This window comes from Diadema antillarum, unplaced genomic scaffold (genome assembly GCF_040938485.1).
Source record: "Diadema antillarum isolate AM-2024a unplaced genomic scaffold, OU_Dant_1.0 seq00000324_RagTag, whole genome shotgun sequence".
Taxonomy (NCBI): Eukaryota; Metazoa; Echinodermata; class Echinoidea; order Diadematoida; family Diadematidae; genus Diadema; species Diadema antillarum.
Window position 1 is genome coordinate 906,074 of NW_027271343.1, and position 23,386 is coordinate 929,459.

The 23,386-nt window shown below is 39.8% G+C and overlaps 1 protein-coding gene across 1 annotated transcript in view; it reads left to right on the forward strand.

Annotated features, from left to right (window-relative positions):
* Positions 1-20,893, forward strand: part of LOC139730628 (bcl-2 homologous antagonist/killer-like) — a 31,029-nt gene extending 10,136 nt beyond the window's left edge. The window contains exons 3-5 of the mRNA XM_071641485.1: positions 62-205; positions 8,766-8,943; positions 19,320-20,893. Of these exons, the coding sequence (XP_071497586.1) occupies positions 62-205; positions 8,766-8,943; positions 19,320-19,433 (436 nt within the window). The 3' untranslated portion in view covers positions 19,434-20,893. The remainder of the gene's footprint in view (positions 1-61; positions 206-8,765; positions 8,944-19,319) is intronic.
* Positions 20,894-23,386: the final 2,493 nt, after the last annotated feature.

Sequence of the window (23,386 nt, forward strand, 5' to 3'; positions counted from 1 at the left end):
TGCAAACCTTTCACAGTATCACTCAATCTTTCTCCACCTAAAACAAAAATGTACTTTGTAGTGCAACATCGAGAGTTGGCAGGAGATTGGCCCAGATTGGAGATCAAATCAACGTTCAGTATGAGGTTGAGTTTCGACAGATGATTCAGACACTCAACATTACGCCATCCACGGCCTACCAGGCATTTGCTGGAGTTGCGAGGAGGTAAGCTCTGGTTCTGTCACTCATTGGTTGCGCCTTCACTTAAATTGCTCTGAATAGGAAACTTGAAATTAAAGATAAATTACTCAACTTTTACAAAGAAATTCTTGCCTACAAGAGCAATATAATTTAGTGTTGGTAATGGTAATCACTTCTATAGATTTATAATTGATTTTGATAATACCAACTGGTTTTCACAAATGACATGTTTTCACACTGAGCAACAATTCTGATGAGACACAATCACAGGTTTGACATGCGATGGATGGTACACACTTGTCTGGGCAGTTTCACACACTACTTGTTGACTCTAGATCACACCAGCAGAATTCACAATAAATCATTGGATATGCATCATTGCTCAATAAATGGCATAATGTTAACATCAATCATGAAAACAAGCTGCCATTTATCTACAGAGTACTCTACACAAGTAGTAATTTATTTTTAAAAAGATAACTAATTGGGCAGTATAATGGTAGCATGCTGAAATTTAAAGGGCCCCTGAAATCCAAATGCATGTTGATTTGTGTTGATTTATGATACCCTCAACATCACTTTTGCGGTGAAACGAATATCTAGAAACATTCCATACATTTTAAACAATTGTTTTCTCCTATTTTTCTTCAGATTAATTGGGAGCGCCCACAAAAAAATCCTTCCAAACCAATATTCCTCGGATGACGTCATCTGTCAATCATTGCTAAAGTACTGAAATGTTTAACAAAAGACATTGGAATGCACCTTCCCCTCGATTCAGCATAACTTGCATGTTTCTGTGATATTAATGTGACAACAGCTGTGCTCAGACGGAGGTAGTTTTGGTCGGAGTAACTTCGGAGGAAGGGTCGGAGGAAGCTTGGTCGGAGTAACTTCGGAGGAGAGTTCGGAGTAGTGCCTGTCTGAACAAGGTCCTGGTAACTTCCTCTGATCGGAGGAACTTACCACGACCTCTTCCTCCGAACGAGATACTCCACGACTAGCCGGTCGGAGTAAATTCCCCGTGCGGACAAGCCCTCGGAGTATCTATGAACTTACATCCCTTACGACCTAGGTAAAACTTCCTGGGTCAAATCGCAATGTTGACATTTTGCGAGTACACATGTGCATGTAGTGCAATGCTAACCTAGCCGATCGCGACCAAGAAGCTAGCGCTCATGCAGAAATTTCCATCAACAAGAATGAAGAAGACAAATGCCACTGGTAAAAAACAATCGCATGGTCGACGTGCGCGGCGCTACCACTTCCGGAAGTTACACCAGGTGCTGTTCGTTATTCCGAAGGTTCGCTATTCCGAAGGTTCGTTATTCCGAAGGGTTGTTAATCCGAATCACACAAATTCTCTATACCTAGAGGTTCGTTGATCCGAAAATGAAAAAGGGTTCGTTAATCCGAACATTTGTGGCATTATTCTGAAGATTTGTTATTCCGAAGATTCGTTAATCCGAATATGAAATTCGGAACAATGAACCTTCGGAATAACAAATCTTCGGACTAAAGACCCTTCGGAAAAACGAACCTTCGTAATAACGAGCTGTAACGGTTACACCGACCCTTGCACATAAATAATTGGTCAGAGTTTCTTCCCACGACCGTCGTGTGGACACAAGGGTCGTGGTAAGATATGCATTAATTTTAATTTTGATTGCCGTGCCATATATTTTTACTCCGACTAGAAATACATCTGAACATGGCTTAACAAAAGACATGGCGAGGGAATATGCAATTTATGCAGAGTTGAGGGGATGGTGCATTCCAATGTCTTTTGTTGAACATTTGAGTACTTAAGCAATGATTGAAAGATGAGGTCATCTGAGGAAAATTGGTTTGGAAGGATTTTTTGTGGGCATTCCCAAGTAATCTGAAGAAAAATAGAAGAAAAAATTATTAAAAATATATGGAATGTTTCTAGATATTCGTTTCACTGCAAAAGTGATGTTGAGGGTATCATAAATCAGCACAAATCAACATGCATTTTGATTTCAGGGGCCTGAAAATTACAGTCTCCGATTAGTCGCAAGAAATTTAAACATGTTTGATTTTTCGCGAAGTCTCTGCGACGTCTCTGAGACGTCTCCATCAGTCCCGGAGACTAATCATATACGCGACTGCTGAGACGTCTCAGAGATGTCGCCGAGACCTGCTGGAGACCAGAAAAACTGGTGAGAGGTCGCGGAGACGTCTCCGCGACTCTATTTGACGCTGTTTGACCTACTTTAGAAACCACGTGACCCATCTGCGTGCTGACATCCTGCCTAGATCAAGTCAGGTGATCCTGCAACAGCTCCCTCATATTTGAAATTTTTTGACACCTGCCATAGCTCGTCTCAGAGACGTCTCCTTGGACATTTTTGTGTTGGAGACGTCTCCGCGACTGCTGTGACTGATCAGTTGGAGACGTCGCGGAGACGTCTCCATTGGTGAGATACTAGCTTTAGGCACTTCTCTCGTTTTCAAAGCGGCATAATGCATAAGCTTGCCCGATGTAAGAATTTATGGAATTCATGTTCAAACAAAGAATGAACTTGTGTTGAGATCAGGTGATCAGAATACTACATCAGTTGACAATTTAGCAGGCATCCATTTCATTGCTTTGTATTGAAACTGAATGTAATTACAGCCTATTTCCTTTTATATTGCGAAATACCATTCTTGCTGTCAGGTGGATGTGCTGGCAAGCACCATTTAGATAAGAATCACATGAATAATCATTTCATCACAGATGCTTATCTCAGTGAATTTACAAACCAAAATGCCTGTTGGTACAAGACCCATTTCTGCTCATGCGCAAAGTGGAATTACGAACCGGTCTATTTATGATGGAGTCCCTTGGATGTGTGTAACATTTCCTCAAGGATGGATAGATACATGAAGTCACTGTAGTAGTAGCCAACTTGCACACGGTTAAAAAGTCTTCAGCGCAACAATTCGAAGCTACATAAAAATTGTTACTGTATCTAGACTAGTGTTTTGCTTACATGCAAAGAGCATAGTATCAAAGCCATCTAAACTTGGTACTTTGGTGCAGGAGATTCCACTCCATCCAGCTTTGATTTTTAGTTCACGCGAGCGGAAGGCTCGAGTGAGCTATTGTGATTGCTCTTCATCCGGCATCCATCATCCATCGTTCGTTGTCTGTCGTTAATCGTATATAAACTTTTTTACATTTTCATATTTTTCTTGAAAACCCCAAGACGGATTTTCACCAAACTTGGCAGATAGCCTCCCTAGGGGGATAGGATCTCAATTTGTTCAAATGGGCACCATGACCCCCCCACCCCCCCCCCCCCCCCCCCCCCCCCCGCACCAGCCCCCAAATTAAGGAATTCCTTGAACCCAGAAGTGATATAGCCAAGTTCATCTTGACAAACATGTGGATTGAAAGAATGCAGCAATATTAGTTGACACACATTTATAAGTGAAGTGAAAGTTTGAGAAAAATCTGTTCAAAAGTTATGAATTTGGAAGTTCTGGCTGTCATTACTGGAGGAGAAGACTACTACAGCTTGTAATGTCACTTGTGTAGAACAATATAAAGAAAATGTGAAGAAAATCCAACATATTTTCACTTTTCTTGCATAATGAAAGAGCACTTCACTTGCCTCTTTCACAAGGCTGGGGGAAAAATATAATACCTAGAATACATTAAGTAACAATTGGAGAGGATGTGTACTTTTTTGTCTCGCCCACCGGAGGTGAAGGCGAGACTATGGGATCCAAATGGCGTCCGTCCGTCATCCGTCCGTCGTCCGTCACAAATGTTAAAGTTTACCTGCAAGACTCTCTTATGATGCATAACTTGGCAACTGTTACAGCAATGGCAGCCACACTTGGGTGATAGAAGCACTAGGGGTATCTTCATGTTATGGTGTTGTCAGAGGTCATTTGATGATGTCAAAGGTCATTTGAGGTCATATATCAAAGAGTATGTGCAAGACTCTCTTTTCTATGTGAAAGTTTACCTGCAAGACTCTCTTTTGACAAATAACTTCACATAAGTTGCTTGGATTACAACCTAACTTGGGTCATAGATGCACTGGGGGTACCTTCATGTTATGGTGCCGTTGGAGGTCACAGGATAAGGTAAGGTCATTTGAGGTCATACGTTAAAGTTTACTTGCAAGACTTTCTTATCACACGTAACTCAGCACATGTTACTACAATGGCAATCAAACTTGGGTGATGGTAGATGTCTCTTGGGAAGTTGAAGGTAACCACAAGGTCAAAGGTTACAGACAGGGGTCAACGAACTTTTAGGGCCCAACGTTAAGTTTTTAGGGCGCATTTCGTTTATGGCTCATAACTTTTGATCCCTATGTCCGTTTGTGACCAAACTTGGATGGAAGATGTCCCTTGGGGAGGTGAAGGTCGTCACAAGGTCAAAGGTCACAGACAGGGGTCAACAAACTTTTAGGGCCCAATGTTATGTTTTTAGGGCGCGTTTTGATTGTGGCTCATAACTTTTGATCCCTATGTCCGTTTGTGACCAAACTTGGACGGTAGATGTCCCTTGGGGAGTTAAAGGTCATCAGAAGGTCAAAGGTCATAGAAAGGGGTCAACAAATTTTTTGGGCCTAATGTTAAGTTTTTATGGCGCGTTTCGATTATGGCTCATTACTTATGATCCCTTTGTTCATTTGTGACCAAACTTGGATGGTAAATGTCCCTTAGGGTGATGAAGGTCACCACAAGGTCAAAGGTCATAAGCAGGTTAATTAACTTCTGGGAGTAATATGAATTCCTCGTACGCGAATGGGCGAGACACAATTTGGCGATTGCCTTGTTTCAAAAGATTAGATTTTGTGGAAATCTCTTCATATTTTCCTTATATCATTCTGCGCATGTGACATCATAGGGTTTTCATCCAGCAATGACTGCACAGGAACATTAAAAATTCATAACTTTTGAATGGATTGTCAGATTTTCCTCAAGCTTTCACTGATGTGTTATAAAAATATTGACGCGTTCGCTCAATCCACGTTTACCTTATGTCCCGCCAAAAATGACAACAGGACCCTTGGCAATAATAACTTCAAAAATGGTTAATCAATCCAAATACAATTTCAGTGTAAGAAACTATAACTTATTACCCACATCTTACAGAAAACCCCATCCGATTTGCTTCAGTGTCCAAAGAGAAATGACGAGTTTTGTAAAACATGTCAGGAATCTCTTCCTTCCATGTTCTGTCCATTGTGTTCACACATGATCCATATGCAGTTCAAAGAGCATCCAAGTGCCTAACTTTGAAGAATCAGACCCATGACATGCTTTACAAGGATCCACATATCTCTTTGACCACTTAACCAAATTGAATGGGGTTTTCTGCATTAATATAGCAAAGATGTTAGATAGATAGATGTTAGATAGAACTAAGTTAGTGCTATGAAAACTGTTCGTGACTGAAATTTCATGTTATTATGACCGTAGATGGAGGGATGCCCTGATTGGGTGGGGGGGGGGGGTAAGGGGGAGGAGGGGGATTTTCCAACTTTTCTGCATTTTGAGAAATCTATGACGGATTTTCACCAAACTTGGCAGATAGCATCTACATGGTGATAACATTAATTTTTTAAATGAGCCCACCCCCCGCCGCCACTCATATCCTTGTATGTCTAACGGATTAGTATTCTGAAGTTATTCGACCTAGAGTAACATCATGTTTCAGACTTCAATGACAGAAACATTGAATTTTCATAATTTTTTGTACATGATCAATGGAAAAATGTAAGGTTATGACTTGGTTAGCTCACTCATTTGCATATTCATATCCACTGTACAAGAACTATTTTGCAGAAACTAGGAAAACTTCAAAATGTCATAACTTCCTTATTTCTCATTCGATTTCAGTCAGATTTTTACCGTTGCACTCATAAGATTTTACTCTTTTTTTTTAATCAGACTAACTTACATTTGGACTGGACTTCCCCTTTAATGTCTTCAAAGCACAAAGTTAGCTCTGTCTTTTTTAGTTTTCTTCGTGCCGAGGGGGGGGGGGATTAAGAAGATACAAAAATTGTGGAAAATCCCACTCAAACCCTTCATCTCTCCCCCCCTCCCCCCCCCCCCCCCCCCCCCCCCCCCCCCCCCCCCGATCAGGGCACCCCTGGATCCACCATAATCAATCATGAAATTTCAGTCATTTATGTCTTCAAAGCACTAACTTAGCTCCATTTTTTTTTAGTTCGATGGCCTCTGAGACTGCAACCCTTCATCTTTGGTCAGTGGGGAGGTGGGGGGGGGGGGCTCATTTTAACAAATTAAGATTGTATTGCCATTTAGATGCTTTCTGCAAAGTTTGATGAAAATCCATCATAGATTTCTCAAGAAGATGGCAGAAAGTGCAGAAAATCCCCCTCAACTCTCCACCCCCCCCCCCCCCCATATCAGGGCACCCCTGAATCTGCCATAAACATGAAATTGCAGTCATTAACATCTTCATAGCACTAGCTTAGCTCTATCTTTTCCGGTTCGACAGAAATGATAAAAAGATTCCAGAGTTAAGGAACCGTCTGAGTCTTCAACTACCCCCTCCTCCTCTACATAGCACGTAGCATCCCGAGGGGAAGAGGATCTCAGTTTGTTCAAGTGGGCACCATGTTACCCCGGAAGAACCCAGGGTACTCAGCCCCAAGGGACACCCCCCATTAAAGAATATTCTGAAACCTTCATCTCTAGAACCAGAAGTGATAGAGCTAAGTTAATACTATGAGTTTGGTGCATTGATGACTGTAGTGTCAATTTTGCTAGTTAATGGCAGAGCCCCTCTTGGCACTGAGGGGAGGGGGGGGGGGGGAGGGGGGGCAGTTGCGATCTTATTAGTTTCATTTGTGGAGGAGACAAAATTGAAGAAAATTCCCACCTCAATGTATTATCTATGTTCAAAACTGGAAATACTCTTAAGTTATTCTTAATGAATGCACTTTCAATGTTATTTATCATGGGTCCGGGGATTGGGTAGGGATCAAAGCGGGATGGGGTGTTTTTACATTTATTAAACTCTTTTTATGCCTCCGCCAACGAAGTGGCCAAAGGCATTATGTTTTCGGGTCGTCCGTCCGTCCGTCCGTACGTCCGTCCCGTTTTGTTTTTGTCGATATCTCAAGAACCCTGTGGTGGTTTTGCATCAAACTTGGTATGAGGGTATATCCTGGGAGGATGATACTTTTTTTGCATTTTAGGGTCACAGGGTCAAAGGTCAAAGGTCACAGGTTATTTTGTGGGAAAAAAGGTTGAAAATTCATGTTTTTCTCCAGATCTCGTAAATGGTTCAAGGTATCCTCATGGAACTCAGTATATATGCTTGTTCCAATGGGCAGTAATTATCTAGGGAAGTTGGGGGTCATGGTTCAAAGGTCAGGGGTCAAAGGTCAAGGTCAACTCCTCAAAATATCACTACTTTCCTTACATGTATATTTATGCAATGCCTGAAGGTTTTTTTTTAAAACTTGATGTATACATGTATTGCCCAATATATATTCTGTGGGAAGTTTCTTGCCAAAAGGTCAAAGGTCAAAAGGTCAAAGGTCAAGTGAAAGTGCTGAATTGCACTTTTTTCTCCATATCTCAAAAGTAACTCAAGGTGTCATCATGAAACTTACATATTTATGCATGTTCAACCCAACAGTGATTCTCTTTGGAACTGTGAAGTCAAAGGTCAAAGGCCAGGTTTAGATGATGCTATTTTCCCATTTGATACTGAAATTATACTTTTTCTCAATTCCTTAAAAATTACTCAATGCATAAACTTATGAAAGGGTCAAAAGTCCAGTAAAAATCATCAGTTCCCCAAATACCTGCACTCTGACATTTTAATCATTCATCCAATTGAACCTAGTTCTAGGAAAGTGAACATTCAGCACATATGTGTCAAACCTGTCATTTTAATGTTTTGCCAATTGTGTGAAACTGTCATCACACATTGTCAAGACATTGTACTATAGACCTATTAGGAGAACCATGCATTATGGCAGAGGCATATCAGTCGCCGTAGCGATATATCTAGTTTTTTTTTTTTTAACTGCATAGCCAAAGTTGCTACATAACAGTATATGTGACAGAATATATTTTTATCAATATAGTGGCATATGCAAATGGACAGCACATCCCCCAGTAGAAGCCCTCAAAGTTGCTCCTGCCCCCCAAGATTGCAATGTTTTCAGGTAGTAGTCTGCAAGAATGCATGGAAGGTGAACTTGCAATACTCAGGTGAGCACAAGACCCCTGGGTCTCTTGTTATTAAACCTACTCATGTACTTGGAACATTTATTTTGGAATCATTTATCTCATGTAGGACAATATTACCTCTTGTAAGACTGTTGTAGTCCAAGTCATTGATTATGAAATTGATATAATGTATGCTTGCTATTGGCTCTATTTCTATGGGTAAAATGCAATTTTGTGTGCTGATAAGCATTGGTGAGCAGAGTAAATAATGATTAAGAAAAAAAAACCTCACACATCTGAAACCATTATATAGGACAAACAATTAGCCCAGAGATCTTAGCTTTGCATCAATCACTATTTTCATCCATCCTCTCTCCTATCTGATATCCACAAATAGATTGTTTGTCAAAGGCATCAACTGGGGACGCATCGCAGCCCTCATGATGTTTGGGTATCGCATTGCCAAGGACATCATGACCAGCGTTGGTGACTTCCTTAATAAGATCATTACCCATATTGTCAAGTTCATCATCTCTGAGCAAATATCCAACTGGATTGCTCAGCAGGGTGGATGGGTAAGCCACACCGAAATTGTCTTTTTGATCATTAACCAGACTCAAGAACTTCAGTTTGATTCTGCAGTCAAAAAATCTCTTTATCAACAGGGAGATGTTGTCCTATTTGTTTGGTTTTTTTTTGTCAACTTTTCATCAAAATCAGTCTTGTTTCAGTTCAAACAATATTATTTCTGAATACTTTTGTCTTTATTCTTCATTCCTCATTTCAAAAATCTTAGCAGAGATATAATTTCGTACACGACCTATATGTATGCCCATTATTCACTGTAGCTGAGGAGTAGTTTAGTAACAGTGAAGTGCTTCTCTTTTTTGCTAGTGAAAAAGGCCCTCTTCAAACATGGGCAAATGCAATGAGGTAAACTTTACATACAGTGGTGTGGCCATGTCATGGCTGTGAACAACAGATGTGTAACAACAGTGTGTCCTCTGATACATACACAAGTATTTTTCAGAGATGCCACATTTCTTATTATTTATTTTGTTTTTTAGAAAAGAGGGAAGCTCTCCTGAAATCTCTGGCAAACAGGCTAAACATTCAAATCTTTTTCAAGTCTCCACTAATGGGCAAATAGTGGGATAAATGGCCATCCTTTATGCTTTTTCTATGTCTCTGTCTCCTTGTCTGTGTCTTTGATGTAAATTGCACTGTGATCTTGTCACATAGGCATATATATATATATATATTAGAGGGTGATGTTCCTTATTCGGAAGGTTTGTTTATCCATAAAAGAAATAATGTTTGTTTCTTCAAAGGTTCATCATTCTGAACACGCAAATTCCCTATTTAGAGGTTCATTAATGCAAAAATGAAATTTGAAAATGAAAATCCAAAGATTTGTGGCTATATTCCAATGGTTTGTTGTCCCACCGGAGGTGAGGGGATACTAAGGGATCGCCTGCGGCGTCTGTCCGTCTGTTGTCCGTCCGTAACACTACAAAAACTTAAATTACTTTGTACTGAATGCTTCAATGTCAATCAAACTTGGAGTGAAGAGTGTTTATGCAAAGTTACACATGTTACCAAATAGGAACGTCACCTTAAGGTCAAAGGTCATAGGCAGGGGTCACCAAACTTTAACGGGCCAATGTTAAGGTTTTACAGTGCGTTTCAATTATGGCTCAAAACTTTTGCTAGGTATGTCCATTTGTGACCAAACTTAGATGGTAGGTGCCCATTGAGGATTTGAAGGTCACCACAAGGTCAAAGGTCACAGTATTGGGTCAACAAATTTTTAGGAGCCAATGTTAAAGATAGGTCATCCCTTTTGCATGAAAATTTTTGAAAATTTGGTGAGAACACTTAGGTATTGAAGAAAACACTAATGTTTGAAAACCTGTAAATTTTGAACTCAAGAAAGTCTTTATTTGTTGAGTTAAAGTAAGGCAGTCCTCGCGAATTTCAAAAAAATATGATGTTGTTGGTACCTCCAATGAACTACTTTCACCAAAAACAAACTTTCAAATCATCAAATAAGCTCGTAAATTTTGATTGAAAAAGTGTGAATCTGCATGGTGAATATGCTAATGAGCAAGTCTTGGCGGAAAGTTAGACGTCACCGAGGCACAACTCTTCCCAGCTGTGTTCTGCTCGTCATGCATACGCTCCCTAGTTATTTATAAATTCATGTTTACTATTTATTTTTTTATCAATTATATATATAAACTAGACTTAGAATTTGTCAACACTGACAAATTAGGTGATCCGATCTATTCGGAAATCAATGATTTGAGTCCTGACCCCAATAGGCATGCCCATACTGGTTTAATCTGTGTTGAGGGGACATTGGTCTTGTGATGTTTGGATTCTCATTTAGAAAAGAGAGTCAGACCTGCCATCTTTGGTACCAAATTCCGCATACACTAACGAAGATACAGAATGAAGTATATTTGACCTTTGACCCCACTTTGCACACCCAAGATGGCGTCTGAGCAAAAAGTGGTTATTTTGTGAAGTGATTCTTGTAACTTGGTCTTTGCAGATTCAAAATATGGAAAATATTATACATGTATTTCACCAAGATACAGGATGAAACATTTATGACCTTTGACCCTAAATTACCTACCCAAGATGGTGTTTGATCAAGTAGTTGTTATTTTATAAGATAATGTACGTGACATGAGCTAAACATATATGTGCAAAATATGGGGGTAATAGGGAATGTCTTTCTTGAGTTATTGCAAATAAAGTTGCAAAAAGAAAGAAATATGAAAATACATCGAAGCTAAGCTTTGATTTTAGCGAAGTTTTTCGACATGATTTCGACGTCGTATCAAAAACGGAGGACACATAACGATAACGCAAGGTCTCAGCTACAACATATTAGAATCAGGGAGAAATTCACGGAAGGGTAAGTGAGCTAGTGCTCGATAAAGACAATCATGTCAATTTTCACATCTAGAAAAATTCCCTCCCATAGAGATAACACGTCATAACAAAGACAGAGAAAAAAATGCGTATGACCTTTGACCCCACTTTGCACAGACAAGATGGCATCTGAGCAAAAAGTGGTTATTTTGTGAAATGATTCTTGTAACATGGTCTTTGCGTGTGCAAAATATGGGAAAGATACAACATGTATTCACCAAGATACAGGATAAAACATTTATGACCTTTGACCCTAATTTACATACCCAAGATGGTGTGCGATTAAGTAGTTGTTATTTTATGAATTAATGTACGTGACATGAACTAAACATGTGCAAAATATTGGGCTGATAGGGCTTGTTTTTCTTGAGTTATTGCAAAGAAAGTTGCAAAAAGAAAGGAATGTGAAAATACATCAAAGATAAACTTTAATTTCAACCAAGTTTTTGGACGTGATCCCGACACCGTATGAAAGAATAAAGGGCACACTTGCGATAACCAAAAGTCTCAGCTACAGTGTACAACATATTAAAATCTGGGAGAAATTCACCAAAGCATAAGTGAGCTAGTGCTCGAAAAGGACAGTCATGTCAATTTTCATTTCCAGAAAAACTGCACTCCCAAAGAGATAACACGTAAACTGGTCAAATTTGACAAGATTACTTTCAATCCATTCTTACGAGGTGATGCCGTCATCCAATCAAAATGTTGTAATACGATAATGAAAGAGCATTTAATAAGCTACAACATACTGAAATCTGGGTGAAAATTGGCAAAGGATAAGTTAGATAAGCTTGAGTGAACTTGAAATTTGATGACGTCATTTTGAAAATTTACTTTTTTACTTTATTAAGAAATTTGATATCTTTTAATCATTTTTCCATCATCGCCAATCCATGAAATGACATGTACAACTCATCAGCTTTCAGAATATGTAAAGAAAATGGGGGGTCACCGTCCATCGTGACGAGTAAAATCGAATTTAAAATTGGCGGTTTTTTGGCATTGTTGCACTGTATATCGCCATTGACGCGCGCGCGGAATTTCAACTTTGACGGGCCCGTATGACGTCATATTGAGTCGGATTGACTTGAAACTTGGTAGAAATATTCCTGGACAATTCAGGCATCCGATAAGTGTGAAAAAACTGGAAATTTCTATTGCATATGAGCTGTGCGTGCGTATATGTGCGCGCGCGTACGCGTCCGTCCAATTTTTTAAATTTTTCAAAAAATGCTCCAAATGTTCTGAAACGTGTGCAAAAAAATTTGAGCTCGATTTGAGAATACAAATATTTCAATGCGCGCATACGCGCGCGTTGTAAGAGAAAATATGAATTTTGAGAATATGAGTAGAATGCGCATAACTTGAAATATATGTGACGTAAATTTCATTGAAAAATTCCATTCCATTAATGAGATATGATTGAGAATGTGTTTTCATATAATGACATCAGAGTGACGTCACGGTCGACTGATCACTATGATTTTATTAGATCTGTCGTCTTTGGGACATGATACATATATAGTGGTATAATTTTGAAATTGATAGGCTGATGACTTTCTGAGCTAACCTCTGCACAACTTTTGAGGAGAAATAAAGAAAGAAGAATAAAGAATCAGTACAGATACAGAAGGTGATCCAAGAGGATACTCGGATCACCTAATAAGCTTGAAATATTTTGTTTGAAATAATAAAACCACATATTGTCACATTTCATGACAAAATCAGATATGATCATTTTGAACACTTAATTGGTTTTCTGAGGCACGGCTGTCAACGTAGTGAGTTGGGCATCATTGACGTTGCACCTTTTTGCAGGCTCTTGCACGATCGCTGGCAGGAATTATTTTTAAAAATCGCGTACAGAGACAGTGTTTGCTTTCCACATGTATAGATTGGTGAAAGGTTGTATTTTTTACACTTCTTAATTATCATACAGTGAAAATTCTCAGGACTGCCTCCCTTTAAACTGACCGTCTTAGATTCAAATGATTATTTCATACTACGAAAAAATGACAAATCTAAACTTACCAGTCTAGTTTTACAGACCTGTGTGATGCACTTATGTAGTTCATGTAAGTGGTGTGTTGTTATTTACCATAGAAAACAAAGTAAAAGAAGCTAATGAATTCTTCCTTTCTTACAGCTTAAACGTGCATATCTTTTGTTTCAAGTATAAGTATCATTAATACAACCACAGGAGGATTAGTATATAAATGCAGTTGTGCCTCATACACAGAATGCGTTATGATGAGCACTTGGTGCATTATTTGAATTTTAACTGCTAACAACCTTCAAATATCACAGAAATGTTATAGCTTTACAATAGTCCTGTCATTCTGGTGGAGTATATCATGTTCTGTGCTATTTGGGAAGGAATGCAAAAGGGATGGCCTATCTTTAAGTTTTTAAGGCGTGTTTCGATTATGGCTCATAACTTTTGATTGGTATGTCCATTTGTGACCAAACTTAAAGGTGCATGGTCCTGGTAGTGTAGAGGGCGCTGTTGATGATACTGCCGATCACCATTAGCATTGATACGAAGATTACCGAAGTTGAGCTGTCATCAAGAGTAAAGTGCGTAAGTGTTGCTAAGTAACGTTGCATTCGTTGTCTTCTCTGCGCATCGTGCAGTCTGTTGTAATGCCAGGGTGCGTGCATATGTGCTTGTCATTATGACATCACAAAAGAAGTTTGCTAAAGCTGTCATCCCCCTCAGCCAAATCATGAGTCGAATTGTGATCGGACCACTGACTACAGTGAATCGGACTTCTTCAGACTCGGGAAAGTGGGCCACAGCGCAAGCGCCAAAGAGGAGTCGATAGCATAGGTCTCTATAGGAGACTTGCGCCGTGCGCCTGTGTATGTATTTGACTAAAACACCGGGACCATGCACCTTTAAATGATAGGTGTCCCTTGGGGAGTTGAGGGTCACCACAAGTCAAAGGTCACAAAAAGGGGTCAACAAACTTTTAGGGCCCAATGTTACATTTTTAAGGGGTGTTTCGATTATGGCTTATAACTTTTGCTCAGTAGGACTGTTTGCGACCAAACTTTGGTGGTAGATGTCTCTTTGGGAGTTCAAGATCACCACAAGGTCAAAGGTCACTAACAGGGGTCAACAAACTTTAAGGGGCCAATGTTAACCCGTTCCTTCCACAATTCTCTGAGTGCCTTTAATGCCCCCAAACGAGATTCTTTTCGCCCGTCGACAAAGAGACACACAGGTTGGTAATCCAGCTGTGTGAAGGCAGTCAAACAGTTCATTGTGTCCCCCTTTCTACTGTCAACTACTAGTACATGTGCCCGTGAACAATGGAAATATCGATCGGGTGCGAGGTATGAATAGAGCGTGCACTGATGAGCTCTCAGAATCTTTTGTTCTACACAAAACCAGGTACCTGAATGAGGTGACTGGGGTCAGCGAACCCGCATTTCTAACTGATCTCAGCCTTGATCATTATGTACATGTTCGTATGAGTTTACAGCAGAACAAGCAAAAAACTAAATCAGGAAAAGGTACATAATACTGTAAAACCCCCTTTTTTAAACAGCAGGAGAACAAATCCTGATAGAATAAACTCTGATCTTTTTATCAAACCCACTTTTCTGAGAATTTTAACACAAAGAAACATGAATTTAGGCCACTGAAGCAGGCACCCTTGTCTTCATTTTGGGAACCTGGTAAACCAGGTTCCCGTATATCAGTTGCTCCCTGGTTTACTCCCTGGTTTACCTGGTTTACTCCCTGGTTTGCTCCCAGGTTTACCAGGTTCCCGTAAGGAACGGGTTAAGTTTTTACAGCGCAGTTTGATTATGGCTTATCTTTTGCTCGGTGGGACTGTGTGCAACCAAACTTTGGTGGTACATGTCTCTTGGGGAGTTGAAGATCACCACAAGGTCAAAGGTCACAGACAGGGGTCAACAAACTTTTAGGGGCCAATTGTTAAAGGCATAATTTACCATTTGCAGATAAAACAAAAATCCAGCATTAGTGCTTTAAAATAGTTTTAAAATGCGAGTTAGGGATAGAAAACCACTGTAAAAAAAACTGAATCCGTACAATCGATGATAAGTATTGCTAAATACACAAAATGTGAACAATAGTTTTGATAAGAATGCTTCCAGATTAAACCCTCTACAGTTACGGTTTATCGAGAAAAATACTGATATCTCCTTATATTTGAGGCTTTATTGCGAAAAGTTTATAGTATAAGATGTTTTGTGATACAACAGACCTACACTATGTATCAAGTGTGATATCTTGAACATTTTTAATATCACTGCTCCCAAAGGTAAACTGGGCCTTTAAGTTAGACTGTGTTTGTACCTATAAACAGAGTATTTTTTCTCTTTTTTCCCGATCATGTTCTTTCTAACTATCAAATTGTGTATTCATAAGACACACCATTTGTGACCATGCACCACAAAACGAACAAAAAGTCGCACCCTTTGATTTCACGTGAGGACTCAAGAAAGGTGAAACGGGTCAACCAAGTCAATTTGAGTTTTCCATATTTTCTGAAAGAGCTATTCTTCTACATTATTCTTGAGTTTGGGATCATAAAATGAATGGGAAAGTGCATTTTCAGTAGTTTATCTACAACCTTTTTTTGTAGAGTAGTGCGATCAGGTATGGGTCTTAGAGGCCCCTTTTCATTTCTTGATAATCTTTTGCAAACTCTTCACTTTCAAGTCTCATAACTTTTTAAAGGATAACACTATTTCTTTGAAACTTGGCATTAATCATGGAAAGAATGTTTCAATACAATGTGCTGAATTTCAATTTAATCTGATAATCCCTTCATTGTTGTTGCTCCAGTGGTTTACATCCTGTTTTTGTCCCATTCATCGCACAGCTAGCACAATATGGTAAAGGTTAAACGCCTGAATAGACAGATAGACCCTGTACTTCAGAGTCTCTTTTCTCGGTTCGCACTTTTCCAGATTGAGCGCTTTCTTTCCAATATTTAGATAGGTTAGGAGTGTCCATTTGAATTGAGTTATACATCATTTTAAAGCTTAGGGTCTGCCCTTTTAGAATCTGTCCTTAGCTAGAAATCCATGTCTGGTGATTTTTTGTTTGTTTTGTGGTGCAGGGTCAGATTTATTATCAACATATATAACATTTATACAATTATTGAAATTTACTGTTCCATGTTATTTTTTGGGCCATTTTCTTTGCAAATAATTATTGTTTAAGTTATGTTCATTATTTGGAAAGTTCGTTAAACCGAAGATTCATTAATCTGTAAATGAAATAAAATTTGTTTTTTTTTTTGAAAGGTTCATTAATCTGAAAATGAAATAAGGTTCATTATATTGAAAACTGCATCAGGGCTTGAAATAAAGTTTTTGAAGGTCAAGGCCATTCATAAAAGGGCACTTTCAGCTAAGGGCAAAATGGCATTTGATACACCCAAATTTCAAGGGGCATCACGGTCATTCAAAAGGGATTTGCGACTACATTTAAAGGGCAGCTTTACTATTCTGGTCAATTTCAAGGCCATTTTTTTGTTTTTAAAATGACAAGTAGCGCAATGTAAAGCACTTTATTACCAGAATTGCAATAACACACACACACATATATTCTATTACGTAACACTTGTTAGATATTACATCAGGAGAGCCCGCCATGTGTGCTTTCGCAGTAGAGCCGATATGACATAGTGCATGCTGAAAATCAGATGGAGGATTTATTCCTCCGTTAATCCTTCGTTTTGTCTGGCAGCCTTTCTTGGACTTTGCCAATCTCATGTGTTCTTGGTATGTGGATCACAGACAATAGAACTGTATTCTGCAACTGGGTGAACTAGTGTTGTTTAGGCAGTTTTTGAGCATTGAATTATGGATTCATGGGCATTGCAGACCTCAGTGAATGAGAAATTTCGTACTGCCGCTCCACGTGAGACTATGGCAGCTTCACACACCACCAAGGACGGACAACCAGCCTCACAGGGGGAAGCTCACAGAGCAGTGTGCAACTACACAAGATGGCAGGAAAACGAAACCAGCTCAGTGCACAGCGCAAGTTAAGAAGGGCAAATCTACAAATCTTGCAAGAACCCCGTCATCGACAAGCTTAGATGTAAACACCAGATTCAGTAAATTTGAAGATTTGTTACAGTCCGTTTTTCAGCGATTACCAGCTCAAAGTAGTACTAGAAACTCTGCAGGAGTATCACATTTGTCCGCTGTCACACTGCAACCACAGCCACAGGCTGCACACACTGCCGATGACACATTTACACATGCACAGCAGCCATACAGTGGCAAGCATAGCGAATACACGGGTGCCGGTTTGGGGCAAACGCATTCGATCGTGGATGATGAAGAATGCTACCCTATGGTCATGCCAGATGAAGTTCCACATATTGCGGCAAAGTTCGCAGTGAACGCTAATCTTTGGGAACCGATAGAAGAAGGTATTGCTAGGTCAGGTACATATTTGCTCACACATCAACTGGGAAACAAAGTGCTAGAGGAGACAGGCTCAGCTAAATATGCCTTGCCCAGCAACTGCCAAGCTATGGATTTTCCGAAAGTAAACCCCTTCATTTGGGACAGTCTTCTGACACATACAAGTCAAGAGACTTGAAAGTACAAAAAATTTAGAAATGAATGACAAAGGGCATTAGTGCCTTCATCCGTTCGATTCCATTGGTCAACATCGCAGACCCACAACAAGATGCGCTGGCCCTTCTTTGCAGTTCTTCTTTCGAGTTGAATTGCTTATGACTTGAGCTTATCAAACCACGTCTAAACACCAGATGTGCCAGACTGTGCAGGCCAGAGAATGAGGCTGATACTGCAAACAAATTACTGTTTGGCGACAACCTCAGCAAGAAGGTTAAGGACCTCATGGAAGAATAGAAGGTTACGGTAGGGGTGATGAAGGGAGAAAGAAAGAGGTACTCAAGCCCACATCCCTACAGGGGATTCAGGCCCTCGCCATGGCTCGCTAGCGCTGCTCAACAAAGCTACAAGAAGAAAGGCTGGTCCAGATCTGATGCCCCTGCCACTGCCACTTGGCCATTTTCTGGTACTGGTGACCGGCCTTTTTTAGAGTGGAACCCGAGGCAGCACCGCCACAGCCAACCACCAGGCAACAAGAAGCCACTGCCTCCAGCGCCTCACACACAATGGAAATGGAAATGGGCTGCTAACAATCACCCCGACACTGTACAGGCATGCTAACCTGGAAACACCAAACTGCACATTACCGGGTACTTGAAGATGAGACCGTTCTGAAACAAATAATTTTCACACAACAATAGATATATATTTGTATATAATGTACTCTTAAATGAACCCCACAAGGATTTGGAACAATCATCCCCCAGCATTCCCACTGATTCCCACTGATCAGTTACCAGCCATTCCCTTTAATGATTACATAAATAATCATTATATTACAGATTTTTATCTCACTGAATTTAAACCAACATGCCTCTTATGGCAAATGAACATTTTTACAGCTCATGTGCATAGTTCAACTACAAAATGGCTTATATTCCATACACTCTAAAATTTGCACCAGACAAGCAATTAAGCATTGTGAATTAGAAAAGAAAAAATTCCAGGCCATGGGAGGGGGAAAACTGCCCTCCCACATCCCTGCTCACTGCACTCACCTGGGCTTGGTTGCTGTTTTGCTCCCTTGCAACTAGATTTCAGGAAATTAGGACTGCTCCCTGTGGCATCTTTGATCAATCATTACTTGAAAAAGTAAGAAGATATACACTAGAGAGACATTTATAAGGCTGTATTGCAGTACAAGACAGTTAAACTGTGCTTGAATGTTCTGAATATTGTTTTGGCCTGGTCTGATGTGTCAGTAATTAAACAGTGAACTTGTGGGTTTTTTTTTTTCTTCAGTTTTTCCTTATTCTTTCACAGTGCTCTGATATCCACTGAAGATTATACATATGCAAGTTTATGACTAATCATTTCTCCTTTTGCCTTCTTTCTCATTCTTTCTTACACATTCTTTGTTCCACAACAGACGGCAGCGCTTCAATTCAGACTTGAGAATCCCAGCGTGAATGGTGTTGTCGCTATCGCTGGTATCTCGGCCCTGGTGGTTCTAACAGCATATGTCTGGACAAAATATAGATAGGGTAGAAGGTAAATTGTCCTAGGAATATTTATATCATAAACTTAACATTCATAAGACAAATTGTATTTTATGAGAAGACTTTGCAGAGTAAGAATGAGAGAGAGAGAGAGAGTTAGAGTGAATGCAGTTCTCGTTTTGGATGTCAGTTGGGCTCTTGTGTGCGACAGCTGCCATCATGCCAATGAGGTTAGCTGTACTGTAGGCCTGCATCCTGAGCATGAATGATGCTATTTAGGGAAAGCCATGGCTTAGTAGTTGTTTCTTTTCAATAATAGTACTGCTGACAGCTATTGTTAAAGGGGAAAAAAAATGGTAGAGACATGTTTTAACATTCACCATGGCAAGGTTGTGTCTCCAAGGCAAGCTAAAAACTTCAAATAAGTTTGTCTTTCCACATCCTGTAATGTCACTGTGTATCAGTTCACAGTTATTGCTTCTGTGTGTCTGACTTAACTTAATGACAAAAACATGCATTGTACCGTACATGATTGTGTGTGATTAGAAGAGGCGTCAGATCAGGATACATCCCGTGGGGAGTCCAGTCAGCCATCTTTTCAGTGCAGATTCATGCCACAAGGAGTGTACGCTGTTGAGTTAGTAGCCCTCATCACATGTTCTTCAAAAGTAAGGAAACAAAAAAAAATCACTGCCTGTAATAGCTTTTAGGAACTTGATTATTTCTCAGCTACTCACTGTGTAGAAAGGATATGTCTGTTAAGATACCATCATTAGATTTCTATTTAAAATGATCAGCTAATCCATACTAGTCTCTGAGAGGAAACCTAAATCAAGACAGTCTCCTCATCCACACAATAGTAAAGGGGGAGGAGGGGAGGGATGGCTGACAGATATTGCTCCTATGGCTATGGCAAATGAGAATTCTAGATTTGACATAAATACAACAACACAGATTTCTCTCTGGTATCAAAACAAAACCAATATTGCAATTGTTCAGTTAAGTGCCTCTAGTGAAACTGACTTTCACTTTTTAGCACAAAGCCAAAGGCTCAAGTGAGTTACAAGCGACTTCTGTTACATGTACGATTTAGGCCTCAGGATTGACAGTGTTGTTTTGTTTTGTTTTTGTTATATCTAAATTTTACAATAACTAAACAAACGAAGTTTCTAAAGGTGTATAGATGATTATTGTGGGACCTGAATGTTTACTTCATTGTAACAAAATTTCATTTATAACTGTTTCTTACTGTATTGTAATCATTTATTGTTCAATGTCCGTAGTGCATCGGGCATGAGCTTTTCACATATTCAGCTTCTTGAAAACCCCACGATGGATTTTCACAAAATTTGCATGTAACATCCCTAGGGGAACAAATAGGCACCATGCCAGGGGAGGGGCAAGGCCCTCAAGTCAAGGAATCTCTAAAATCTTCTCTAGAACCAGAGGTGATAGAGCCAAGTTAGTGCAATGAGTTAGTATATTGGTGACTGTAATTTCAAGTTTGTTCAGTTGGCTGGGGGGGGGGGGGGGGGGAGGGGAGAGGGTGGATGTGTCCCTCTTGGGGTTGGGGGATGTGCAAAGTTTACCATTTAATCTTTGGGAAAACATGTTCAAATTTTCACCAATATTGGCAGGTGTTATCACAAGACTGATAGAATTCATGTTTATACAAATGGGCTCCATTCCCCACTTCAGGTCCCCCTGGGGCACAATGCCCCATGTGTTTAGGGAGGGAGACGAAGCACCCAAATTAAGGAATCTTTACAAACCTTCCCTAGAACCAGAAGTAATAAGCTGACTTTGTGCCATGAGTAAGATTGGTGACTATAGTTTCAAGTTTGTTCTTGGCAGATCTGGCAATGGGCCCGATGCAGGGTGGAGGGACTAAAGTGGTGCTTAGTTTTCACATTTTCATGTTTTACGTGAATACACATGGTCAAATTTGTCACCAAGTTTTGCAGGCGCGATTCTTTTGCGACCCCCCTCCTGGAACATCCATATTAGCAAATTTATGAGAGAAAACAACAATAACAACAACAACTTTGTATGAAACCAGAAATTCTCTAGGTAAATACAAGTAGTGAATGTACTTTCTAGGTTAATTATGTAGATGCAATCGACCAAAGTTGGGGCCAATCGTTAAATTGAACTTCTCTTTTTAAAATGCAAGGTCACATTATCTACATACCCGGCAGGTATTTTTGTCATTGTGATAAAATACATATGGAAACCATACCCTCTTATAGGCCAAGCCCCCCCCCCCCCCTATAAGTTTGCTATTTTCTTTGGTTATGGTCTGCACGAATGTGCGGAAGGTAAACTTGTGATTATTGGTGAGTGTGAGACACCTGGGTCTCTTGTTTGACATATAGGATGGTCAATGTTTAAGATGATTGTGATCAAGATTTGTATACAAAGGGGAAGCAGTATTTGTACTCTTCATCATCTTGCATATATCACTGTATGACCATACCACTGTATGACTTCATAAAAACTGCTGGAAAAGGGTTCCTAAAAAAAAAAGAAAAAAGAAGTGATCAAAATTGGTTGATGATGTGCTTGCTGGGTTCAAGATACAAGGCTTTGTGTAGTGTGAGTAGGTGATATTGTAACATATATGAAAATAAAAGTACCTTCAAGTAATTCTTTGTTGTACATTCAGACCTGTAATGGATGTGAGCTGCAAAATATTGCCTGCTATTGAAGCGTTTATGTAACACTTAGTGGAGAGTTATGACTGAGATAGAAGTATTTTACAGGAAGCTGCAGCCATCATCACTTCTTTGTTGTGTCAATATTTTGGGGTTCTTTGTCAGAGTTCAATTGAATCCTAAATGAAACCTCTTCTTTTTTTGTTCAAGTTTGTGCAACTCAGCACACTGTTTAAGATTTTGAATCCCCATGTGTAAATATATGCCTTTGTTTCCTTTATCATCCCTCGTCTAACGAAAAACTTGGTGTGAATCAATTTGAGTAAGGCATATGTTGGCAGACATGACAAGACTTGATCTGTATATCAGGAAAAAAATCATGTGAATTGTTTCATGCCAATTTGTTCATGTGTTTGACTTATTTTTCCATTTCGCCTTGTGATGTCAAATAAATTGGTTACCTCATACCTATTGCTCTAATTTGTCTCTATCTAATAAATTTGATGGCATGTAATGTTACAGTACAAGTTCCTTATCTGCCTCATGATAAATTCTTACCTGTGCCTTTCAATTGCAGTTCCTTCAACGCTGCCCTCTGTCTAGTAAAGTGGAAAGAAAAAAAAAAAGAAGAAAGTCATGCTGATATGTCCTATGCCACCCTGCCCCCACATTCCTAGCATTGGGGTCTTGAGCCACTCTCCCAGCTTCTGCTCCCTTGCTCGCCTTTGCCTAGTCCAGGGTCCCCCCACATGTGTGGGCAAGCCTTCAAAATGCATCTAGACCCAGTGTCCTCCTGCATGCATTGTGATTGCTCCTCTGCTCCTCATTTGGCAGCTACTCCAGTGGTCCACAGGGGAAGCTTGGATGTGGCAGGCTGCCCCTTTTGAACTTGAGCGTTTGCCTCCCCCGATAAGGAGAGCATTGCAATCAACCTTAATGCAATGGAAAAGGAAACAGAAATGTTACATAAATGCTACTTGTGAAATGCCTATACCACTTCAGAAACCCCAATTGTTGAGGTATCCACTGCTAGAGATGTGGGCTCCTCCTTTGTTTTGTTTTGTTTTGTTTTTCGAAGTGTGCAAGAAAACAGCTTTGCCATCTGTCTTTGAGCAGAATTCTCTACTTACAAAATTTGTATGAACTGCCTTGGTACATGAAATAGGTCTTTGCCTCGTTCCTGGGCTGTGCAGCTAAATCATCCTTTCACATGAAAGTGGAGACAAGCAACAAGTATATAGCACTGGAGAAGAACTCACCTGTACTGACATCTCAGATTTTTTACGAGGCCCATGGCTGTGCACTCACTTAGGTTAGTTGTATACGTGTCAGTGTCAGTGTAT